General features: G+C 48.4%; 1 protein-coding gene across 7 annotated transcripts in view; it reads left to right on the plus strand.

The window, feature by feature from the left end:
* The window catches only part of DNM2 (dynamin 2), a 94750-nt gene that overhangs the window by 45570 nt on the left and 28282 nt on the right, over window positions 1–20898 (plus strand). For 4 of the 7 annotated variants that reach the window (XM_064280664.1, XM_064280658.1, XM_064280659.1 and 1 more), the window contains exons 3-10: window positions 682–831; window positions 1923–2126; window positions 4443–4541; window positions 9599–9759; window positions 13377–13519; window positions 16735–16870; window positions 19788–19855; window positions 20471–20609. In XM_064280664.1, coding sequence (XP_064136734.1) covers window positions 682–831; window positions 1923–2126; window positions 4443–4541; window positions 9599–9759; window positions 13377–13519; window positions 16735–16870; window positions 19788–19855; window positions 20471–20609 — 1100 coding nt within the window. The remainder of the gene's footprint in view (window positions 1–681; window positions 832–1922; window positions 2127–4442; window positions 4542–9598; window positions 9760–13376; window positions 13520–16734; window positions 16871–19787; window positions 19856–20470; window positions 20610–20898) is intronic. The other 3 variants (XM_023552427.2, XM_064280660.1, XM_064280662.1) reach the window with 1 other exon arrangement.

Consider the following 20898-nt stretch of genomic DNA (forward strand, 5'->3'; position numbering starts at 1 on the left):
CACTAGGCCAGCGGCTTTCGTCTCTTCTGACTGTGAGCCACAGTGAGGGAGGTTTTGCTTTGGGACCCAGGACTGTCTCATGGATAGCACCAAAGCAGCAGCTTCCTCATATGTCCTTGCCCTCGCTGTGGGTGACACATGCCCTTATTGCCTCTTCTGTTCATCTAAGGGAGCCCTGGAGGCACAGTGGTTGAGCGCTTGGCTGCTAACTGAAAGGTTGGTGACTGTAGCAGCCTGCTTCTGTAAAGATTATAGCCTTGGAAACCCTGTGGAGCAGTTCTATTCTGTCCTGTGGGGTCGCTGTGAGTCTGAATTGACTCGATGCCAGTGGGTTTATTCTGTTAATAAATACACACGGTACAGCTTACCAGCTGATTTTTTTGGACTCGTATATGTCCTAATGTGTAGTTTTCAGAATACTGCAGTAGAATGTCACTTCCTGGGGGACTGAATCTTGGCCAGTTTTGTTCCTGTGGAATGTGAAACGTGCTCGGGGTATAGGAGCGCCTCTCAGATACTTGTCGAGTGAATGCCTCTTTTGTCCCCCAGATTCCTAGAGTGCCTGTGACTGATTTGTCACTGTCTGTGCTTGACAAAGCTCTTCTCCCAGAAGTGCATCTGCTCCCCACCGATGGAGAACGCTTGTCTTTCTAATTTTGAGCATCTTTCTTCCCTTTTCAGAATATGCTGAGTTTCTGCACTGCAAGTCCAAAAAGTTTACAGACTTCGATGAAGTCCGGCAGGAGATCGAAGCGGAGACCGACAGGGTCACGGGGACCAACAAAGGCATCTCCCCAGTACCCATCAACCTGCGGGTCTATTCACCACATGGTAGGCGGTGCGGGCTCGGACCTGAGCAGAGGGGTGGGGGGAGGAAGCTGACCCTGTACTAGCCATGGGAAGGATGTTCCCCACTCTCACAGAGAATGTGTTCCCTCCTGTTTTCCTTGCACTCACCCAGCCCTCTTGAGCTCTGTCTTCCCACTTTAGATAGGCACGTGGTACAGAGAATTCGATCTCGGCTCTCAGAAAAAGATCAACAGTCCAGGAAGACTTCTGGGAGTGGTGGGGACTGGGGCAAATTGCGCTCTTTTAAAGGAGGCAGCTAATACTCAGCTCCCAGGCAATGGTGGCCACATAGTGATAGAGGCCCAAGGCAGCCAGGTCTTCTGATGCCTCAAGAGGAACCAGAAAGCCAGACTTCTATGCAAAATACCCTGATTTTAACACTCTATGTGACGTAAATAGAACAGCTTGCGGCCATGGTGCAGAGGCACGGATTGCTAACTCCACCAGTTCATGGGGAATATTCCAACATCTTAACTCCTCTGTATGGGTTTCCTTGATGAATTTTTATATTTATTTATTTGGAATAGATAATATCTACACATGGCTGGCATTCAAAAATTACAAAAGGGTATACACTCTACCCTCAACATTACGAATATATTTTGTGTTCTTCAAATGGTGTATTATGCATATCTAAGTAATCACTGATATATATGCATTCATTTTGTGTGTGCATATGTGTATCCCCCTTTTACTCAAATCGTAGTGTAACGTAAAGATACTTGAGTTTATCTCAGGGTGTTTCTTATCAGTAAGTAAAGACGATCCTCTTTTTGCTCCCTTGGTATTGGCTGAACGGATGGGCCGGAATTCATTTAAGCATTTAGATTGATTCCATTCTGCAAATACAGATGTCCTGACTTTAAAACTCAGTACCATTTGAATAGAGCAAGCCCAGTGTAGGGCTGTCTGTCAGCCGGGTCCCTAGAGGGAAGCTCTTGGGTTGGAACGTCAGGAGAAATCGTGAGGCCTGGCCCCCCACAGTCTGGGGGAAATGGGCCAGGCCGCTGCAGGCTGTGTAGACCGCAGCGCTCCCAGCCTCTGACAGCCTTTCTCTCTGCTGTCCCACCCAGTGCTTAACCTCACCCTCATCGACCTTCCGGGCATCACCAAGGTGCCTGTGGGGGACCAGCCCCCAGACATCGAGTACCAGATCAAGGACATGATCCTGCAGTTCATCAGCCGGGAGAGCAGCCTAATCCTCGCCGTCACCCCAGCCAACATGGACCTGGCCAACTCAGATGCCCTCAAACTGGCCAAGGAGGTCGACCCCCAAGGTAACCACTGAGCCCCAGCGTCCCGGCTCCCTCTTCCAGGTACCTCTGAGTACATTAGGACTCACCTAGAGTCCTTGATCCCCAGTCCTTGGTGTCCTCTTTGGCACATGGCCCCTCTCGGAAAAGGCCTCCTGGGACACCCCCATGAGGACCCGTAGTGCTGGTGGACGCCCCCTGGAGGCTGTGGGGCCTTTGGACATCCCTCCTTGGTTATGATGGTGCACACTTTGCCTGTGCGGAAAGCTAGTCTAGGGGGATGGAAAGAGCCCAGGTATCACAGCTCACAGATGTGAGTCCAGATCCTGCCTACAGAAGTTACGTACCCTCCCCAAGGCTCTGCCCACTCTGTCAGAACGGGAACAGCAGTGCTAGCCTGTGGGGGTGTTGTGAGGAATACAGATAAAAAAAAAAAAAAAAGATACTCTCCATAAACTGTTCAGGGCAGGGTTGAAAACTCAGACTTCCTCAGCAGCAGATAAAGTACAAGAGTGACAGATTAGTGAAGCAAGTGGGGGGCCATTGGGAGTAATGGAGACTGTGACTTCCCCAGCTAAGGGCATTTGGGGTCAAACTTTTCAAAAGGCCATTTATTCGATAAATGCTCTTTAAGCCCCTGCTGTGTTCCAGGCTCTGTTTTGGCCCTGGGGACCCAGCAGGGGACAAAATCAACAGTGTTCCTGCTGCCGGGGAGCTGATATTCTAGTAGAGGAAACAACACAACAAGGAAATAAGCAAGTGAAATCATTTCAGGTAGTAGTAGGCACTGGGAAGAAAATAGACCTGCCTGAGAGTGGTTGGGAGGGAGAGGTGTGGAGCTTCTGGAGAAATGAGGCTTTAGGCAAGACCAGAATGATGAAAACGGCAAAAGCTAGGAAAATGGGCCAATGCCAGTACTGGTTGCTGTTGAGTTGATTCCAACTCATGGTGATCTTATGTGTGTCAGAGTAAAACAGTGCTCCATAGGGTTTTTAAGTGCTGATTTTTTTTTGCATGTAGATCACCAGGTCTTTCTTCCGAGGCGCCTCTGGGTGAACTCAAACTGTCAACTTTTTGGTTAGCAGTCAAGCACATTAACCATTTGTACCACCCAGGGAATCCACCCAGGGAAAATGAACAGCAGGTGCTAAAAGCCTGGGGTGTATAAGATACCATAAGGAGGCCCATGTGGCTGGAACAGAGCAGGCCAAAGGGAGAGTAGGGGGCTGAGAGCTGGGAAGGGCTGGGGGCCAGTCAAGCAGGGCCCTGTGAGCTGCGGTAGGGGGTTGGAATTTTATGCTCAGAGTATTGGGGCATTTTAAGCTGAGTGTGACACACACTGAAATATATTTTGCAAAATGCCCTCTGGCTGCTGGGGCCCCGGAGTGGTTTGGAGGGAGTCAGGGACCAGTGAAGGGCTGAGCAAGTTGTCGAGGCCAAGCAGGCTCTGTGGCACAGGCTTCCCAGTTTGCAGCCCTGGGTCAGGGTACCGGGTGTTGGGCGAAGGGCGACAGCTGGTGGCTTTTCCCCCACTGGGTGTGAGCTCATTACAGTCCAGGGCTGTGTGTCTTCATCCCACCAGTGAAAAGGCCATGCAAGCTTGTGTCCCCAGAGCCATCCGGTGTCCTTTTCCCAGAACCACTGCTCCCAGGGTTCACAGCCCCAACAACCATATTCTCTGCTGTCATGTCATGAAATGGAGCACGATGGGGATGAGACTCAGTGGAGGCTTGATGAGGCGATGGAACAGTGGGAATTGATGTAGTTAGGCACCATCTGTGAACTTGATGCTGGCGTTCCTTCTTTAAGAAAAAATCGTTTTCTGCCTTCAGAAGTATTGGTGATCGTTACCAAAAAACATCAGTGTTACCAAATACAGAACCTAAAAAAATGACAGTTCCCCTCCTCTGGCAGAGGTACACTGGCCATGCTGCGTAAATACTCTTCCAGAGCTTTTCCTTATGTGTGAACTCACATTTTAAAAAGGGGGTGACCCTTCCCTTGTTTTGCTGTAATGTGGATTTTTCCTGTTTCATAGCTTAGTGGCAGTCTTCTGTTGTCATCCACTGGGCTGCCCGGCGCCAATTTCTCCATTCCTTTGTTCTTGGACATACGCGTTGCCTCTGGTTTTTCGTCGTCACCAAGAGAGGTGACTCCAACAACAGTGGCCACTTTGAGCCTTTGCCATGTGCCAGGCTTATCTTAGTGGATGACCCTTTGAGACTGAGGCTGTTTCTGTCTTCATTTGACCCATGGGAAACTGGGGAACAGGAAGGTGACCCGAGGCCACCAGCCCATGCTCCTTCCTCCCAGCACCCTCTGACATCTCGGCTTTTTCAGGCCTGCGGACCATCGGCGTCATCACCAAGCTCGACCTGATGGACGAAGGCACTGATGCCAGAGATGTCCTGGAGAACAAGCTCCTCCCCTTGAGAAGAGGTGAGGCTGGGTGGGGCTGGGGCCACAGGGCGGGGGACAGGGAGGGCGGGCTGGGCTTCAGGAAGCCCGCCACTTTTGAAAAACTTCCTTTGTTTTTATTGTTCTCCTTACTGAGACCATGGCAGATGTCAGGATGCACACACAGACGCACCCGTTTCTGGCTGCCCAGAGCTTACTGCTTTTACATTGTGTTGTAAATCCTTCTAATATTTTTGTCTTATGACCATGCATTACTTTCTGCTGATTTGTATACATCTGTCTTCAGTTACATGGTTAACACCTGCTCATTTGTGGAACAGTAAAAACAAGTGCACAGAAAGAAAAAATTAAAACCACCTATCATCTTAACTTTTCCAAGAGAGCCCCAGGTTAGGGCTTTGTGGATCTACTTCCAAACAGCTTTTACCAGGATTCTGAACTTGTATTGATTTTTGTACTTACTTTCTATTATGAAAATTCTCAAACATTCTCAAAAGTCAGGAGAAGAGCTGGATGAACCCCGAGGGACCCACTACCCAACTTTAGCACCCAGCCAATCTTGAACCCCTAGCCTGGCTTCTCCTACTGTTGTGATTTTCTTCCTGAGGGATTTTAACACAGATCCTACCATTTTACACACCAGTACCTAAGCTTTTCTAACAGCTCCCCTGCCAGTACCCTTTGTTTTTCCAATACCGTTTATCTATGGAAGAAACCAGATCATATGTTCCATGTAATGTCCACCTTTGGGATTTGGCCAATTGTCATTCTCTGTAAACTGGTAAAAAAAAAAAAAAAACAGGTCTAAACAGGAGGCTTGGTTAGGTTCAGGTCTTCTGACGGGAATTGCCTAAGTATTTTTATTTACAACAATGAGAATAGCAAACAGTTATTGAGTGTCTGCTCTGTACCAGGGACTCATTTAATCCTGACAACAGTCCAATGTCACAGTTGTTGTTAGGTGCCCTTGAGTCAGTTCTAATTTGTGGCGACCCTGTGTACAACAAAATGAAACATTGCCCAGTCCAGCGCCATCCTCACAGTTGTTGCCGTGTTTGAGCCTGTTTTTGGAGCCACTGTGTCAGTCTATCTTGTTGAGTGTCATCCCCTTTTTTGCCGACCCTGTACTTTACCAAGCATAATGTCCTTCTCCAGGGATTGGTCCCTCCTGATAACATGTCCAAAGTATGTGAGACAAAGTCTTGCCATCCTTTCTTCTAGGGAGCCTCCTGGCTGTTGGATCTAAGTCGGATCTGTTCGTTCTTCTGGCAGTCCCTGGTATATTCAACATTATTCACCAATACCGTAATTCAAAGACATCAATTCTTTTTCGGTCTTCTTTATTCATTGTCTAGCTTTCGCCTGTATGTGAGGCAATTGAAAACAACATAGCTTCCATCAGGCACACCTTAGTCCTTAAAGTGACATCTTTGCTTTTTAGCACTTTAAAGAGGTCCTTTGCAGCAGATTTGCCCAACGCACTGCATCATTTGATTTCTTGGGCATTGATTGTGGATCCAAGTGAAAGGAAATCCTTGACGACTTCAATCCTTTCTTGTTTATCATGATGTTGCTTATTGGTCCAATTGTGATGATTTTTGTTTTCTTTACGTTGAGGTGTAAATCTGTAGTGAAGGCTGTTGTCTTTGATCTTCATCAGTAAATGTTTCAAGTCTTCTTCACGTAAAGCAAGCAAAGTTGTATCATCTGCATAACGCAGGTTGCTAATGAGTCTTCTTTCAGTCCTGATGCTGCATTCTTCTTCATATAGTCCAGCTTCTTGGATTATTTGCTCAGCATACAGATTGAATAAGTATGGTGTAAAGACACAACTCTGACGCACACCTTTCCTGATTTTAAACCATGCAGCTTCCCTTGGTTGTGTTCGAATAGCTGCTTCTTAGTCTATGTACGGGTTCTGCGTGAGCATAACTAAGTATTCTTAAATTCCCGTTCTTTACAGTGTTATCCACAATTTGTTATGATGCACACAGTTGAATGCCTTTGCATAGTCAATAAAACACAGGTAAACATCTTGCTGGTATTCTCTGCTTTCAGCTAGGGTCCATCTGACATCAACTATTATATCCCTCATTCCATGTCCTCTTGTAAATCCTGCTTGAATTTCTGGCAGTTCCCTGTTGATACTCTGCTGCAACCACTTTTGAATGGTCTTCAAAATTTTGTGTGTGATATTAATGATATTATTCGATGATTTCCGCATTCTGTAAGATCACGTTTCTTTGGAATGGGCACAAATGCGGATCTCTTCCAGTCAGTTGGTAGCCACCAATGAGGTTGCTCTATTCTCATCCCTATTTTATGGATGAAGAAACTGAGGCACAAGAAGCTAAACCCCTTGCTCCAGCTCACAAAGCCAGGAAGTGGCAGAGCTGGCTTTAATCACGCTCCAGGCAGCTTTGTGACCTGCTTTTCTGCTTCCTTTAACAGAATGGCAGAACGTTTCCCCCTGACAGGTAAATAAATATCCTTTAAGAAGACTTCAAAAGAGTCCATGGTATTCCTTATGGGGCGTGCAGGCCATTGTCCCAGCCTTGTTTGTTGGACACTCAGGTTATTTCCTGTTTTTCACTGTGCTGCAGTGTTGCATAGCCATCTGGGTTTGCTTGTTTTTTTTTTTCTTTTTTTAAGGCCATGTCTTCCCTCTCTGATGTGCTGTCAGCTGTGGGCACCTTTTGTGTCTTTGATTTTGCTCCCAGGGGTTCCATCCTGCACGTCTGGGATAGACATGGAGAAACATTCCAACCTGGGTTGCTGCCTTCCCCCAGCACAGCTGAGACATTGAGTGGGGGGAAGGAGCATGGCCAGAGCCAAAATCAAAAACCCATTTGGCTACAAGGATCAGGGGCTGAGAAGCAAACCTGTGGCTGGCAGCAGTTTAGGAGGGAATGTCAATGCTGAAGAGAGAACACCTAGTCAGGCCCGCTGTGCCAGCACCCTCCATCCAGCCCAACCCCAATCTTCCCCTGCCTAGGTCTCCATCTCACAGTTCTAGGGACTTGGGTCAGGCTCAGCTTCCCAGCTTTGCCAACAGAGTGGCAGACAATGTAGAAGTCTTCAGCTTCCTTCCTCACCAACTCACTGCTGTCCACGCCCCCTCCTTTGCCTGCCTGTCTTTTTCCTCTCTCCTCTCACTTGTGCACTTGCTTTCGTCCGTGACCTCAGGCCCTTTCTCCCTGTTTTCTCCTCCTCACAGGTCTTCTGAATCCCTCTAACTGGACCCTTTGTCTTTGCCTACAGCAGGCTCAGGGCTCCTGTACCTGTAAAAAAACCGAAAAGCAACCATAGCCTTTCTCTCCCGCTGCTGTTTCCTTCCGCATGCTCTTAGACAAACGAGAGTATTTGGGCTTCATACAAGTCTGTGTTCAGATCTCTCAAGTGACCTCCCTGTGGCACTGGTTCCCTCATCCGTAAAAGGAACTTAACAGTAGCTGTGGAGAGGAAGAGATGCAGTCATGTCTGCACATGGCCCAGCAGGGTAGACGTCAGGCTCACTCCCCTCCTCCCCACTGCTAAGACTTTTCAGTTGCCCTCAAGTTGCTTCCAACTCATGGCAACCCCATGTGTTTCAAAATAGAACTGTGCCCTGTAGGGTTTTCATGGCTGTGACCTTTCAGAAGCAGATCACCGGGCCTTTCTTCCGAGGCACCTCTGGGTGAGTTCAAACCACCGCCCTTCTGGTTAGTAGCCAAGTGTTTAACTGCACCGCTTAAGGTGTTTTGCCACCTATCTCCAATCCACCTTTCCCACCTTAATTATATTAATAACAATAACCACTTCTGTTTATTGACCACCTACCATGTGCTGCTATGTGTTGGAATCCCCGACGGCACTGGGTTTGGTTTTATTTTTTTTATCATGTGTCAGCCACTAGGCTAAGTCCTTTGTTTTCCATGACACCCATTTGTACACACCTTGCAGTATGGACTCTTAGGGCCTCACATCTGTGCCCTGGGGCTCCTGGCTGTTCTGTTTTTTTTCGAATGCCCCTACCCTTCTCTCCCGAGTTATGTCCAAATACTGCAAATATTTTTTTCCAACTAGCATGTTTATTATAACAGTAGGTTTTCATGTTTAAAAATTTTCCAGAACTGTAGTGAAGGCTGATAAATCAAGGCGGTTGTCTCCCAAGCAACCCCACGACAAGTCCCATTTCTCACATGCTCACCATTAACTGGTGCTCATGTTTCATCCCAGAAGACTTTAATGCAAATGCAATCGTTGAAAAAATGTTTTCTTCAAGTATTTCTCTAGTTTCACGTCTTTCGTGTAAATCTGTGATCCCTCAAGGATTAATTTTGGTGGGCATCCAACTTTGTGTCTTTGCTAACAGCATCCATTGTCTAATCCAGTTTTCCTCCTACAGATTTTCATGTGTTAACCTTCAGTGCCCACCTGCTTCTGGGTGTGATTTTGGAGTTTCTGTTCTGTTCTTTTCATCTCTCTGGGCATACATGCCCTCATATACCCAGCCGTTTTAAAAACGATAGCTTTGTAATATGTTTTAATATCTGGTGAGATGAGCTGGGCATGCATTGCCCTTTTGTTGAGATTTTTTTTTCTTAGCTGTCTTTAAAGCTTAGTTTGTGGACTTTATTTTCCCCAAAGTTTTTCTCTGTCTCCCCTCATGCCAGGCAGAATGTAATTCTCCTCCCTCCAAACCCTCGCATTGCATTTCAGGGCCTGCCTTCTGTTGCACACTGTTTTTGCATCCTCCTCTGTTGTCACTGGAGCCCTGGTGGTATAGTGGTTAAGAGCTTGGCTGCCAACCAAAAGGTTGGTAGGTCAAATCTACCAAGTGCTCCTTGGAAACCCTGTGGGGCGGTTCTGCTCTGTCCTATAGGGTTGCTCTGAGTCGGAATTGACTTGATGGCAGTAGGTTTGGTTTTTTGGTTTTGTTGTCTCTGAGGAACATAGTACTGCTGGTAGCCCAGTCTGGGAATGGCAAGACCCACTTCTGCCCTGAACCTTACGTAGCCCCAGGCCTGGTCCACAGTGGGTGCCCAAGCACATTGGCTTGCCTGGCATTGCTTCCACCTAACCCTCTTTCCCCACAGGCTACATCGGCGTGGTGAACCGCAGCCAAAAGGACATCGAGGGCAAGAAGGATATCCGTGCAGCCCTGGGAGCCGAGAGGAAGTTCTTCCTTTCCCACCCGGCCTACCGGCACATAGCAGACCGCATGGGCACCCCGCACCTGCAGAAGACCCTGAACCAGGTATGGCAGGGGAGCAGGGCACCACGTGCAGCAGTACGGGTTACCCCTTGCCAACAGCTCTGATCACAGTGGCACTGGGCAGCTTGGCAGAGGCAGGCAGGCCTTAGTGCCTTAGTCCAGAGCTGCACTCATTTTAACAGAATGGATTCAGTCCCCATTTATTACTCACATCATAAATGCATTTGATTCAGGGCCTGGTAAAGAGTGGATCTCAGTGGTCGCCGCTACTGTTACCACCATCACTGTTGTTAGGACTATTGCTCTGACTGCCATTGGAATTATATAGTCACACCCAGGAGGTTGCATTTAGTTCCTGGGGTTGGCGACCTGACTTAAGAACATCTGGCCCAAACCAAGTCAGAGCAGCCGGCAGCACCAGAATGTAGCTAAGTGGGGGTACTCCAGAGGCTGGCCTTCACCAAAGCCCAGCTCTGAGCAGTGGCTCTGGGCCAGGGGCCCATCCATTCAAAGCATCCCTGCCCTCTTGGGCTGGTGTTGGGAATCAGGGAGAATGCGTCTGTTAAGTTAAAGCTCAGCTCATCTACTTCGTGAAACGCAGCAAGTATCAAACACCAGCAGTTTGTATTTTCTATGTTCTTTCTTATAGGTAATATAGTCATAGGGTTCGTAAATATAGACTGTATTCAAAGGTGAACAGTGAAATTTCCCTGTCTGCCCCGACCTTGCACCCACAGGGAAACACTATCCTTGGTTTCTGTAAATAAAAGCAGGAAGGAGTCTTTCTAGAACCACGGAGGCTAGAGGAGCCCCCGAAACTATTGCTATGGGATAATCTTTAAACCTTAAACCAAAAATATCCCCGAAGTCATCTTAAAACCAAACAGTAGTTCAGCTTTAACTAGTAAAAAAGCTCCGCCTTGAGCATTATGCTCTTTTAAGAACTATCCATATAGGATCAAATTGACAACAGCAACTCGAAAGATTAGATAGGAACCTTTGGTGGCGGTTAGTTTGTGTTAATGGGGGAGGCACAGCGCAGAAAAGGAGGGTGAGAATGGTTGCACAGCTTGAAGGATGTGATCAGGGCCGCAGAATCGTATGTGTAGAAACAGTTGAATTAGTGCGTATTTTCTCGTGCATGTTCTCAACAACAAAAAAATAAATAAAATCGAAGAAAGAAACTGTGATAAAAGAAAAAAAAAAAACAGGACGCACTTCAGAGAGTCTTGTTTCTCCCTTTCATACTGTAAGTGGTGGCACTTGCTTTTTTCCCTCCTGGAGCACTGGCCCTGCCATGAAGAGCGCTTCCTGCTCCGTGTGTAGCTGTGTAATCCCCCCTGAGCAGACGGGCCCTAATTCTTACCCAGTCTCCTTTTTGAGGGCCCCAGGCTGGTTTCTGTTCAGGAAAAGGCTGGAATTAGTAACGTCATTCTGCTTAGGTGCAGCTTGCTCTGCACAGTTGGATCCCCGATATGGGATTATGCTGTGAATCCAGAACAGGTTGCTGCTATCGCCCTCCACAGGAGTCATCCTGTCACCCGTGCCAGGACTCCCTCCCAGCAGGAGTGGGGCAAGGTCTGGGTGCCCCTCACTGTGTCCGGGAAGGTGGCAGGACCCCAGGTGGCAGTCAGGAAATTATGCGTTCATGTGTGCACTGGGGACACAGCGGGCAACGAGAGCGGGCCCTGCCCTCTGGGAAGTATGTTTCTAACAGCCACCAGCTAAATGCACGATACAGGGCTGGGGAGAGAGCTAGCGCAGGGCTCGGGGGAAGCAGCCGGGAGGGCAAAGCGGGGAGTCAGCACCTCTTGAGTTGGCCAGGGTCTGCCTGGGCTGGGGGAGGAGCCAGAGGAGGGAAGTGAAACTCCGTGCAAGTGGCTTGGGGGCCTCCTTCTAGAGAGCCTGAGGTCACGGCTCAACTCATTCAGCTAGAGCTGGGTTCAAACCCTGCTGCCTTCAGGAACACTGGTCCCCACCTCTCCATTTCCCCTCAATTTAAATGGGGCTGATGATACTGTTCTGGGACATGGCTGGAGACCAGGGCACGCTGCATAGACCCAGGCAGTTCCCACCGGAGGGGCAGGACCTCTGGTCAGGGAGGGAGCTTTGGGGTGGCCTCCACTGGATCCATTCCAGTGCTTGGGTGTGTTGATGTCTGTTTTCTAGCTTCATGAAGGCTTCACTGGTACTTCACTATGTGAAACAGATGGCAGTGAGTCGCTGGTTTGTCTTTCTTGTGTATTAGTTGGTTTCACGGCTTTTTGTTCTTTGGTTTGTTCCTTTCTCTCTTTTATAACAGTAAAAAAAAAAAAAAATCATACAGCCCAAATATTAGTGAATGCCAAGTTCCTCCTGTGCCATGGTAGCCAGTTCCTTTCCCCAGCGGCAGCCAGTGTCACTGCTTTCCTGAGACCCCTTCAAGGGACACCTGGGGCCTGGGAAGGCATAGATGTATATACAGGTAGTCCCAGGTTTATGGCTTACTCGAATTACGACGAACTACACTTACGCCACCAGTTTTTTTCTTGGCATAGCTTTTCATTAATAACATGTGCTATATATACAGTGTTGCAGCATGTAATTTGCTGATGTTATCATTCTCACACGAACCCCCAAAGACAAAGATGGATTTATAAAGATACTGATAATAAAAGGCAATGATAATGAAAACTAAAAAAAACGAAGTATTCAACTCATGCCAGAACCGACTTATGATGGAGTTGTCAGGATGGAACCCTGTTGTAAGTCGGGGACTACCTGTATAGCCAGCCCTCTGTTCCTCTTCTTTCCTTCCTTCCTCCCTCCCTCCCTTCTTTCCTTCCTTTCCCTTTCCTCCTTTTTCCAACCTGAACAGTAATATATCCTGCTCACTGTTCTGTACCTAGTTTTTCTCTGATAGCACATCTTGGGGATTATTCCATATTCTTATATGCAGCAGTGGCACTTGTGGTTCAATGGTAGAATTCTTGCTTTCCATGCGGGAGACCTGGGTGGGATTCACAGCTAACACACCTCATACGCAGCCACCACCCGTCTATTTATTAGTGCAAGTTTGCATATTGCTGTGATACTTAACAGATTTCAGTGGAGCTTCCAGACTTCAGATAGACTAGGAAGAAAGGCCTGGCGGTCCACTTCTGAAATTCAGCTAATGAAAATGCCATGGATCACAGCTGTCTGATCTGCAACAGGCCATGGGGATGGAGCAGGACTGGACACTGTTTCGTGCTCTTTTGCATAGAGTCGCCATGAATTGGGGACTGGCCGAGTGGCAGCTAACAACAACCTCCTTTTAAAATGTGTGAATAATGAATCCAAATGGTTCAAAAGCAGAACAACACAGAGAAAAGGGGTTCATGAAGTCTCATCCTGCCCATCCACTTCATTCTCCCCTTTTCTTCCACATTTGTTTTTTGCTACTCCTCTTTGTTTATGCAAACTCAGCTTCCTAAGAAAGATCCGTGGTTGGTGCAGCATCTTGCTCCATGGACAGTGCTGAGCCCCTGTCCTTTCCCCATGTTTGACCTTTTCTGTGGCTGGATGTTTCTGGTGTGTTCTCTCAAGGCCGTGGGGTATGGTGTGCACCTCCAGGCGGGCCTGCACCTTCCAAGCATTCTGCTCCCACTGATCTCTGATCTCTGGCCTCTCTCCCACAGCAACTAACCAACCACATTCGGGAATCGCTGCCGGCCCTGCGCAGCAAGCTGCAGAGCCAGCTGTTGTCACTGGAAAAGGAGGTGGAGGAGTACAAGAATTTCCGGCCCGACGACCCCACGCGCAAAACCAAAGCCCTTCTGCAGTACGTGCCCACCACCCCAGCCTGGCTTGCCAGGCCTTCTATTGGTTGCCTACTGGTATACACCCAGCCAGAGGGCACCAGTCTTCATTCGTTTCACTTGTTCATTCAACAAACATTTATCGAGCCCCACATGTGTGCCAGGCCCTTCATTCAACGCTAGAGGCACAGCAGTGGGTGAGGCAGACACCCATCCCTTTCGGTGGTGCCTCAGCTTGGAGATCGGGATAGAAAATAAGTAAACAGCAAAGTTTATCATGTGTTAACTGGTGAAGTAGTAATGTGGGGAAGGGGCTAGAGAATGCCAGGGTGGGCAGGTGTGTACTCTTACACAGTGGTCAGGGAGGGCCTCACTGAGAAGAAGAGAGAGCCAGGCAAAGACCTGAAGGAGGTAAGGAAGGGACCTTGCAGTCAGAGGGAAGAGGCCTGAGCCCAGACGGCACCTGGAGTGTTGGCGGCACAGCAAGGAGGCCAGTGTGCCTAGAGGGAGTGAGCAAGGGGGGAGCAGAAGGAGGTGAGGGCGGGAAGGGACAGGAGTAGATCATACAGGGCCTTGTGTGAAGAGGGGGGGACTGGTTTTTACCCTGGAAGGCTGTGACAGAGGAAGGATGGGGCCTGGCTCAGGTGTGCACAGGCGCCCTCTGGCTGCTGCGGAGAGGATAGTCGAGGGAACAAGGGCGGGAGCCAGGCCCTGTGTCAGCTTCCAGGGGTTCACAGTATTTGGGAGTCCGTATGTGGTGCAAATGCTAGTTAATAGGTTAGATGTTTGAGTCCGCCCAGAGGTGATGCAGATAAAGGCCTGGAGGTCTACTTCTGAAAAATCAGCCATTGAAAACCCCGTGGAGCACAGTTCTACTCTGACACACGTCGGGTTGCTATGAGCTGGGGTAGACTCAATGGGACTGGTCAGTTCACATGGTACAAAATTCCAAGAGTCCAAAAGGGTTGATTATGAAAACTCTCTTCTCCCCTACGCCCCAGTTCTCACCTTCAAACGGTTTCTTGCCTTGCAAATGAATAAGAGCAGTGGGGGCAGACCTTTCCATTGCAAGGCTTGCCACTAGGTATGTCGCAGTTTATTCATTTAACCAGAGGTTGATAGGTGGCATTCAGGTATCTTGCGCTTCAACGAAATCAGCATTGAGTGCGTGCGTGAGGACTCCTGCAGAGCAGACACCTAGGAGAGGGATGGCTGTGTCCAGGGGCCTGTGCGTTTACGTACGGATCGATAAGGTGCATAAATTGCCCGTGCCCACCCTCCAGGGCTGGTGTTTGGGTGCATTCCCTGGGGCCACATACATGCCTGGCTCCCAGGAAGCCAAGGATACCAAAGCTAACAGTTCGTGATTTTATCACCATGGTTATTAAGATGGTTTGTTCTGTATCTGGCTTAGCTCTGCCCCAGCACAGCTCAGTAATCAATCCCTGTCGGGGTAAAGCTGTACACAGACTCCTTTATCTATAAACTCCATCCTGGGCCTGTAACGCAGATTATTTCAAAGCCCCGGTAGGTTCTTTCCACAGGCAGATTCTTTCCAGAGGCATTTTTCTGATCAGCTCTCTTCCCTTGGCTTTTGTGCTTTGCACCTGGGTCTCTCTATTCTGGAATTGGCAGCAGGAATGCATGTCCCTGGGTACGTGATTGTGGCTCACCCCTCTCATCTCCAAGGACCGCTGCTCATGCGTAGTCACCTTAGCTGCCCCGCACAGGTGAGGATGCTCTGGGAGCACAGCCTGGGCTGGCCTCGAATCAACTTCTGCTCCATGGGCAGCATGGTTACCTCCCTTCTGCAGCTGGCAGCAGGGGATCGGAGCCTACATCCTCACCCTGAAACAGCCCTGCCCTGCTGTGCTGTGGTGCTGTGCCTCTCACAACTTGGTCCTGTTGTGGTCCATCCCAAGTGCAGCATTCACGAGGCCTTGCATGTCTCCTGGAAGAAATCAAGTATGCACGCCCTTCACTCTATGCGGCCAAAGAGTTCCTTGGGATTCGGGCAGCCTGTGTGGCCCTGGGGCTTGGACGGAGAAGCTCTTCAATGGGTGGCGTGTTTGGCCACCCTGGCACCACGCTGACATCAGCTTTGCTGTAGAGCTGGAGGCTTAGTGCCCCAGACCCAGCTGGGAGCTGGTCCCAATTGGAGCCACTAATTTCTGCAGAATACTTGAGTGCGTGGATCTTGGGGGTTGAAATGAGGAAATGAGTGAGGCAGAAGTGCTGACGACATCCAAAATGCCACCTCTGTCGTCTTAGTTCTGTACTGTTCACGTCGTCACAGACCTACTAAACCGCCTTTAGAGACTTTTTAAAGGCCAGGCTGCATTCTAAGGGCCACATGTGTTATTACCACATTTTGGCAATCATGTGAGCATTAAAAAAAAATCAGGAAGCATCATCTAGTTATAGGCAAATTACCACTAATCAGCCACGTACTTTTCTGTGGCTGTGCAAAATAACAGCGTATTTTCTGATCGGTGACATCTTGGTGTTGGCGAAATACAGAAACTCCTTGGATCCTCACAGTGACCTCGTGGGTAGGTGGTGTTATGATCAGTCCACTTTGCAGATGAGAAGACTGAGGCTTGGAGGAACAAAGCCGCTTGTCCAAGGCCTCATGGTCCATCACTATTGGAGTCAAGCCATACAGCCTGTTCCGCACTAAGCTTTGAGTTTTCAGCATTTAAAGCTCCTCCCTTTCCCCACCCAGTGAAGCAGAACAGAATGTCTGTGATGGCCTGAGGGTGCACAGGTGACAGGGTGGGAAGACAATAGAGCAAGTGGGTCAGGTGGACAGATGGGATGACAGCAGATGTCATCCTATAGGAAGGAGCTCCTGGCTGAGAAGGAGTTGGGGCTGAGAATCCAGAGCTGCTGTGTTGTCACAGCATTTAGGGAGGTGATGGGAGCCAATAGGAACTGCAGAATTGGAGGGATGGCCCTTTCTCCCTCAGGGCAGAAGTGCTAGCTTTGCATATAGGGAGTAAGAAAAGAACCCCCACCCCAGAGGCATCTTGCAGGCATGAAGGGCGGAGAGCGGGCCTGCCTGGAAGCTAATGTTTGCCATCAGCAGCTCTTGTGTTTGTGTGTTTATTTTAACTTGAGCACACGTTTTGCTGCTAAAACTTTAAAAAAAAGGGGAAGTGAGCCATGGTCTGACTCTGGAGATAACTCCTGGAGCTATGTTGAAACCGTTTTGATGCCGGGGTTTTCCTCCTCGCAGGATGGTCCAGCAGTTTGGGGTGGACTTTGAGAAGAGGATCGAGGGCTCGGGCGACCAAGTGGACACACTGGAGCTCTCTGGGGGCGCCCGCATCAATCGCATCTTCCACGAGCGGTTTCCCTTTGAGCTGGTGAAGGTAGTGCTGCTAGGGCTGGGCCGTTCTGTCTCTTTTGAGCACACCTTCCTGCTTGACCCTGTTGTCAGCCTCCATCCAGGCAACGGGGTGTCGAGCTCCCACCTCCAGGCCTGAGCTTGCTGTCAGCAGAACTCAGCCTGGAGAAGGGCATCCATCCCAGAGTGGGCAGCTTAGAGATATCCACAGAGCTGAATGAGAGTTCCATTTTTCCCTCTTTCAGAAAGGAATACACATTCTTTTCAAAACACATAGAAAATATAGGTAAATTGACCTGGGCGGATGTCCTCAGCATATCATCGAAGTGAGGAAGTGCAGGTTACAGAAACACCCTGCAACTTCACACCTAGATGATACGTATGATGTCCTCACATATCACATTTAGATGACACATATAATGTCCTCATGTCACATCACGCCTAGATGACACGTATGATGTCCTCACATCACATCACACCTAAATGACACGTATGGTGTCCTAACACCACATCACACCTGGATGACATGCATGGTATCCACACCACATCACACCTGGATGACACATGTGGTGTCCTCATACCGCATCAGACCTAGATAGCATGTATGATGTCCTCAGGCCACATCACACCTAGATGACACATATGGTGTCCTCACACGTCACACAGATGACACGTATGGTGTCCTCACACCACATCACACCTAGATGACACATGATGTCCTCACACCACATCACGTAGATGACATGTATGGTGTCTTCACACCACATCACACCTAGACGACACGTATGGTGTCCTCACACCACATCACACCTAGACGACAAGTATGATATCCTCACATATGAAATCACCTGTGTGTTGCTGCAAGGACACATCTGCAGGACTACTCAAAAGTGTTATCAGCTCCAGGTGCTGGGATTAGGGGTTTCCTTTTTCCTCCTTTTTGCTGATTTTCTTGGTGTTTTGCATCTTTTACAGTGAGCACGTACTGTTTTTGAAAAAACAGTGACATTCTTTTTAATAAAAGAGAAAAAGAACAAAAGCTAAAAGGAAAAAAAAAAACCATACTCCTAACATCCCCCAGACAACTTTTAGCACGCTGGCATGTGTCCTTGCAGGATTATTTCTTTGTAACTGGGTAAGCGTGCACGTATGCACCCCAAATAGACTCGTCCTTATTTCTGTGTATATAGGTATTTTTTTAGGCAGTGGTGGGTGCATGGTAGAATTCTTGCCTTCCACCTTACACACAGCCAACACCCATCTGTCAGTGGAAGCTTGCGTGTTGCGCATTGTGTGGAGCTTCCAGACTAAGACAGACTAGGAAGAAAGGCCTGGTGACCTACTTCTGAAAAATCATTCAGTGAAAACCCTGTGGATCACAATTGTCTTATCTGTAACTGATCATGGAGATGGTGCAGGACTGGGCAGCATTTTCTTCCATTGTGCATGGGGTCACCATGAGCCAGGGGCTGGCTTGACAGCAGCTAACAACAACAACGTATATTTTTTAAACCTGAAACAGATTATGTCTTTCATACCCTGCTTTTTTCGTATGGTGACAGTCTCTCCCAATTAGTCCTATCTGTATTGTGGATTGTTAATGGTGTACCGTACAGGTAGTCCCTGACTTACAATGTGCTCAGGGTACGACGAACCACGCTTATGGCTGTCTATTTTCTTGAATTATTTTTTACGACTTTTTTTTTTTTTACGTCTGACTTCTAGTAATATGTACTACATATAACGTTGCAGTGCGTATTTTGCTGACATTGTCTTTCTCAGACGTGGTATTTTCAACCCCCGAAGACAAGTAAAGATGAGATTTATAAAGATTGATAATAAAAGGCAATAATAACGGAAACTGAGAAAAATGATGTATTCAACTTATGTCAGAAGTGACTTACAGTGGAGTCATTGGAACAGAACGCTGTTGTTAGTTGGAGACTACCTCTATCCTGTTTCTCAAATGTCCGTCATACATCTAACCAGCCTTCTGTTGGACATTTAGGTTGTATTCACATTTTTTAGCGTTAGTGAGTAGTTCTGTGATCATAGCTGAGTTTTTGTGTGTTCTTCAGAATAAAGTCTAGTGCGTTCAAAATACTGGGTGACAGCATAGATGTGTTTTTGGAGGCTTCCAGTGTGTATCACCAGGCAGTCCCTAACAAAGTTTATATGAATTCACATTCCTGCCAACAGAGCCAGAGTGTTGGTTTTACAGTGTCCTTGCTGAAATTGGGTTTTAAAAAAATCATTTTTTTAATTTTGACCAATGAGAATATTCTACTTGGTAACTACTGCTGCACATTAGAGCTGTTGTTAGGTGACGTCGAGTCAGTTCCAACTCACAGCAGCCCTGTGTACAATGGAATGAAACACTGCGTAGTCCTCCTGCACCATCCTCACAGTCATTGCTGTGTTTGAGCCGACTGTTGCAGCCACTGTGTCCGTACATCTTGTTGAGGGTCTTCCTCTTTTTCGCTACCCCCCTACTTTACCAAGCATGGAATCCTTCTCCAGGGACTGATCCCTCCTGATAACATGTCCAGAGTACATAAGACAAAGTCTCATCATCCTCGCTTCCAAGGAGCATGCTGGCTGTACTTCTTCCAAGACAGATTTGTTCGTTCTTCTGGCAGTCCCTGGTATATTCAGTATTCTTCACCAACATCACAATTCAAAGGCATAAGTTCTTCTTTGGTCTTCCTTATACATTGTCTAACTTTTGCATGCATATGAGGTGATTGAAAATACCATGGCTTGGGTCAGGCACACCTTAGTCCTCAAAGTGACATCTTTGCTTTTTAACACTTTAAAGAGGTCTTTTGCAGCAGATTTGCCCAAGGAAATATGTCGTTTGATTCCCAGGAGCTAACATTCTCCAAATGCACATCAACTGGGGGGTGCCACAGGTAGCATACGTTTTGTTTGTCTGTCCTCAGATGGAGTTCGATGAGAAAGACTTAAGACGAGAGATCAGCTACGCCATTAAGAACATCCATGGAGTCAGGCAAGTTCTGTGGGAAGAGTCACTGTCTTCCCTTCACCTCCGCGGTGTTAACCCTCCAGCCAGTTGGGCCCCCCAAACCTCTGGGCACCCCGATTTGGAGGCCTTGAGGAGGCTCGTGGGTAGTTTCCAGTAGCTGTAGGGCTGTCCTTGTGGATCTCCAGGGGCACTTGAGGGCAGTGTGCTTCAGTCCTGTTAACAGGCCATGGAGCTGGCCCAAGCCCTGGGCTAAACATGCTTGGGTTCCTACCCAGTAGCTTAACATGAACTGTAGTTACCATGGTAAAGTAGGAAAGCCCTCTGCAGACTTGCCCCGGGCAGGGAGATGAGGACAGAGCAGAAATACAATTACGAGAACCCAGCATATTTTACCATCTCAGGTCCCCTGGGAGCCTCCTGGGTCTCCCTCCTTAGTCCAACAAAAGTCACTCCTACTGCCCAATTGCATATCGTCCTGGGGTCCTCGGGTCTCCAGACAGTGGACACAGGCATCTGACCCCCAGACTTGACCTAGCCTTTGCTGTCTCATGGGGACCCAGCCAGTGCCTGTGGAATTGCTGACCATGCTTTGTTTCTCTCTGACTTATCTCTACTGCCCCCGGGTACGGATGTTTTTAGGACTGGGCTCTTCACCCCGGACTTGGCATTCGAGGCCATTGTGAAAAAGCAGGTCGTCAAGCTGAAAGAGCCCTGTCTGAAATGTGTCGACCTGGTTATCCAGGAACTAATCAATACAGTTAGGCAGTGTACCAGTAAGGTATTGGATCCTCTGCAGGGTGATTCCTGGCCTGGTGGAAACGGGTGCGGGGGTTTGGTATCAGGCTCCCAGTGCCGCATCCTTTGCCCAGCTGGCACCTTTTCCCCATGTGCTTTGGTTTCCCAGATTATCGCCTCTGCCCAGGGGCTGGATTGGGAGCGTGTCATCCTGGGCCCAACCGGGTAGTATCGGGCCTCCAAACTGGCCAGACTGATGGGCAGATCTCCCTGGGACCCTGATACCAAGCCTAGCATGTGTCTGGTAGAATTTGGGGTTTCATTTGAGTTGT

Source organism: Loxodonta africana, chromosome 3, assembly GCF_030014295.1.
Source record: "Loxodonta africana isolate mLoxAfr1 chromosome 3, mLoxAfr1.hap2, whole genome shotgun sequence".
In the NCBI taxonomy this organism is placed as follows: Eukaryota; Metazoa; Chordata; class Mammalia; order Proboscidea; family Elephantidae; genus Loxodonta; species Loxodonta africana.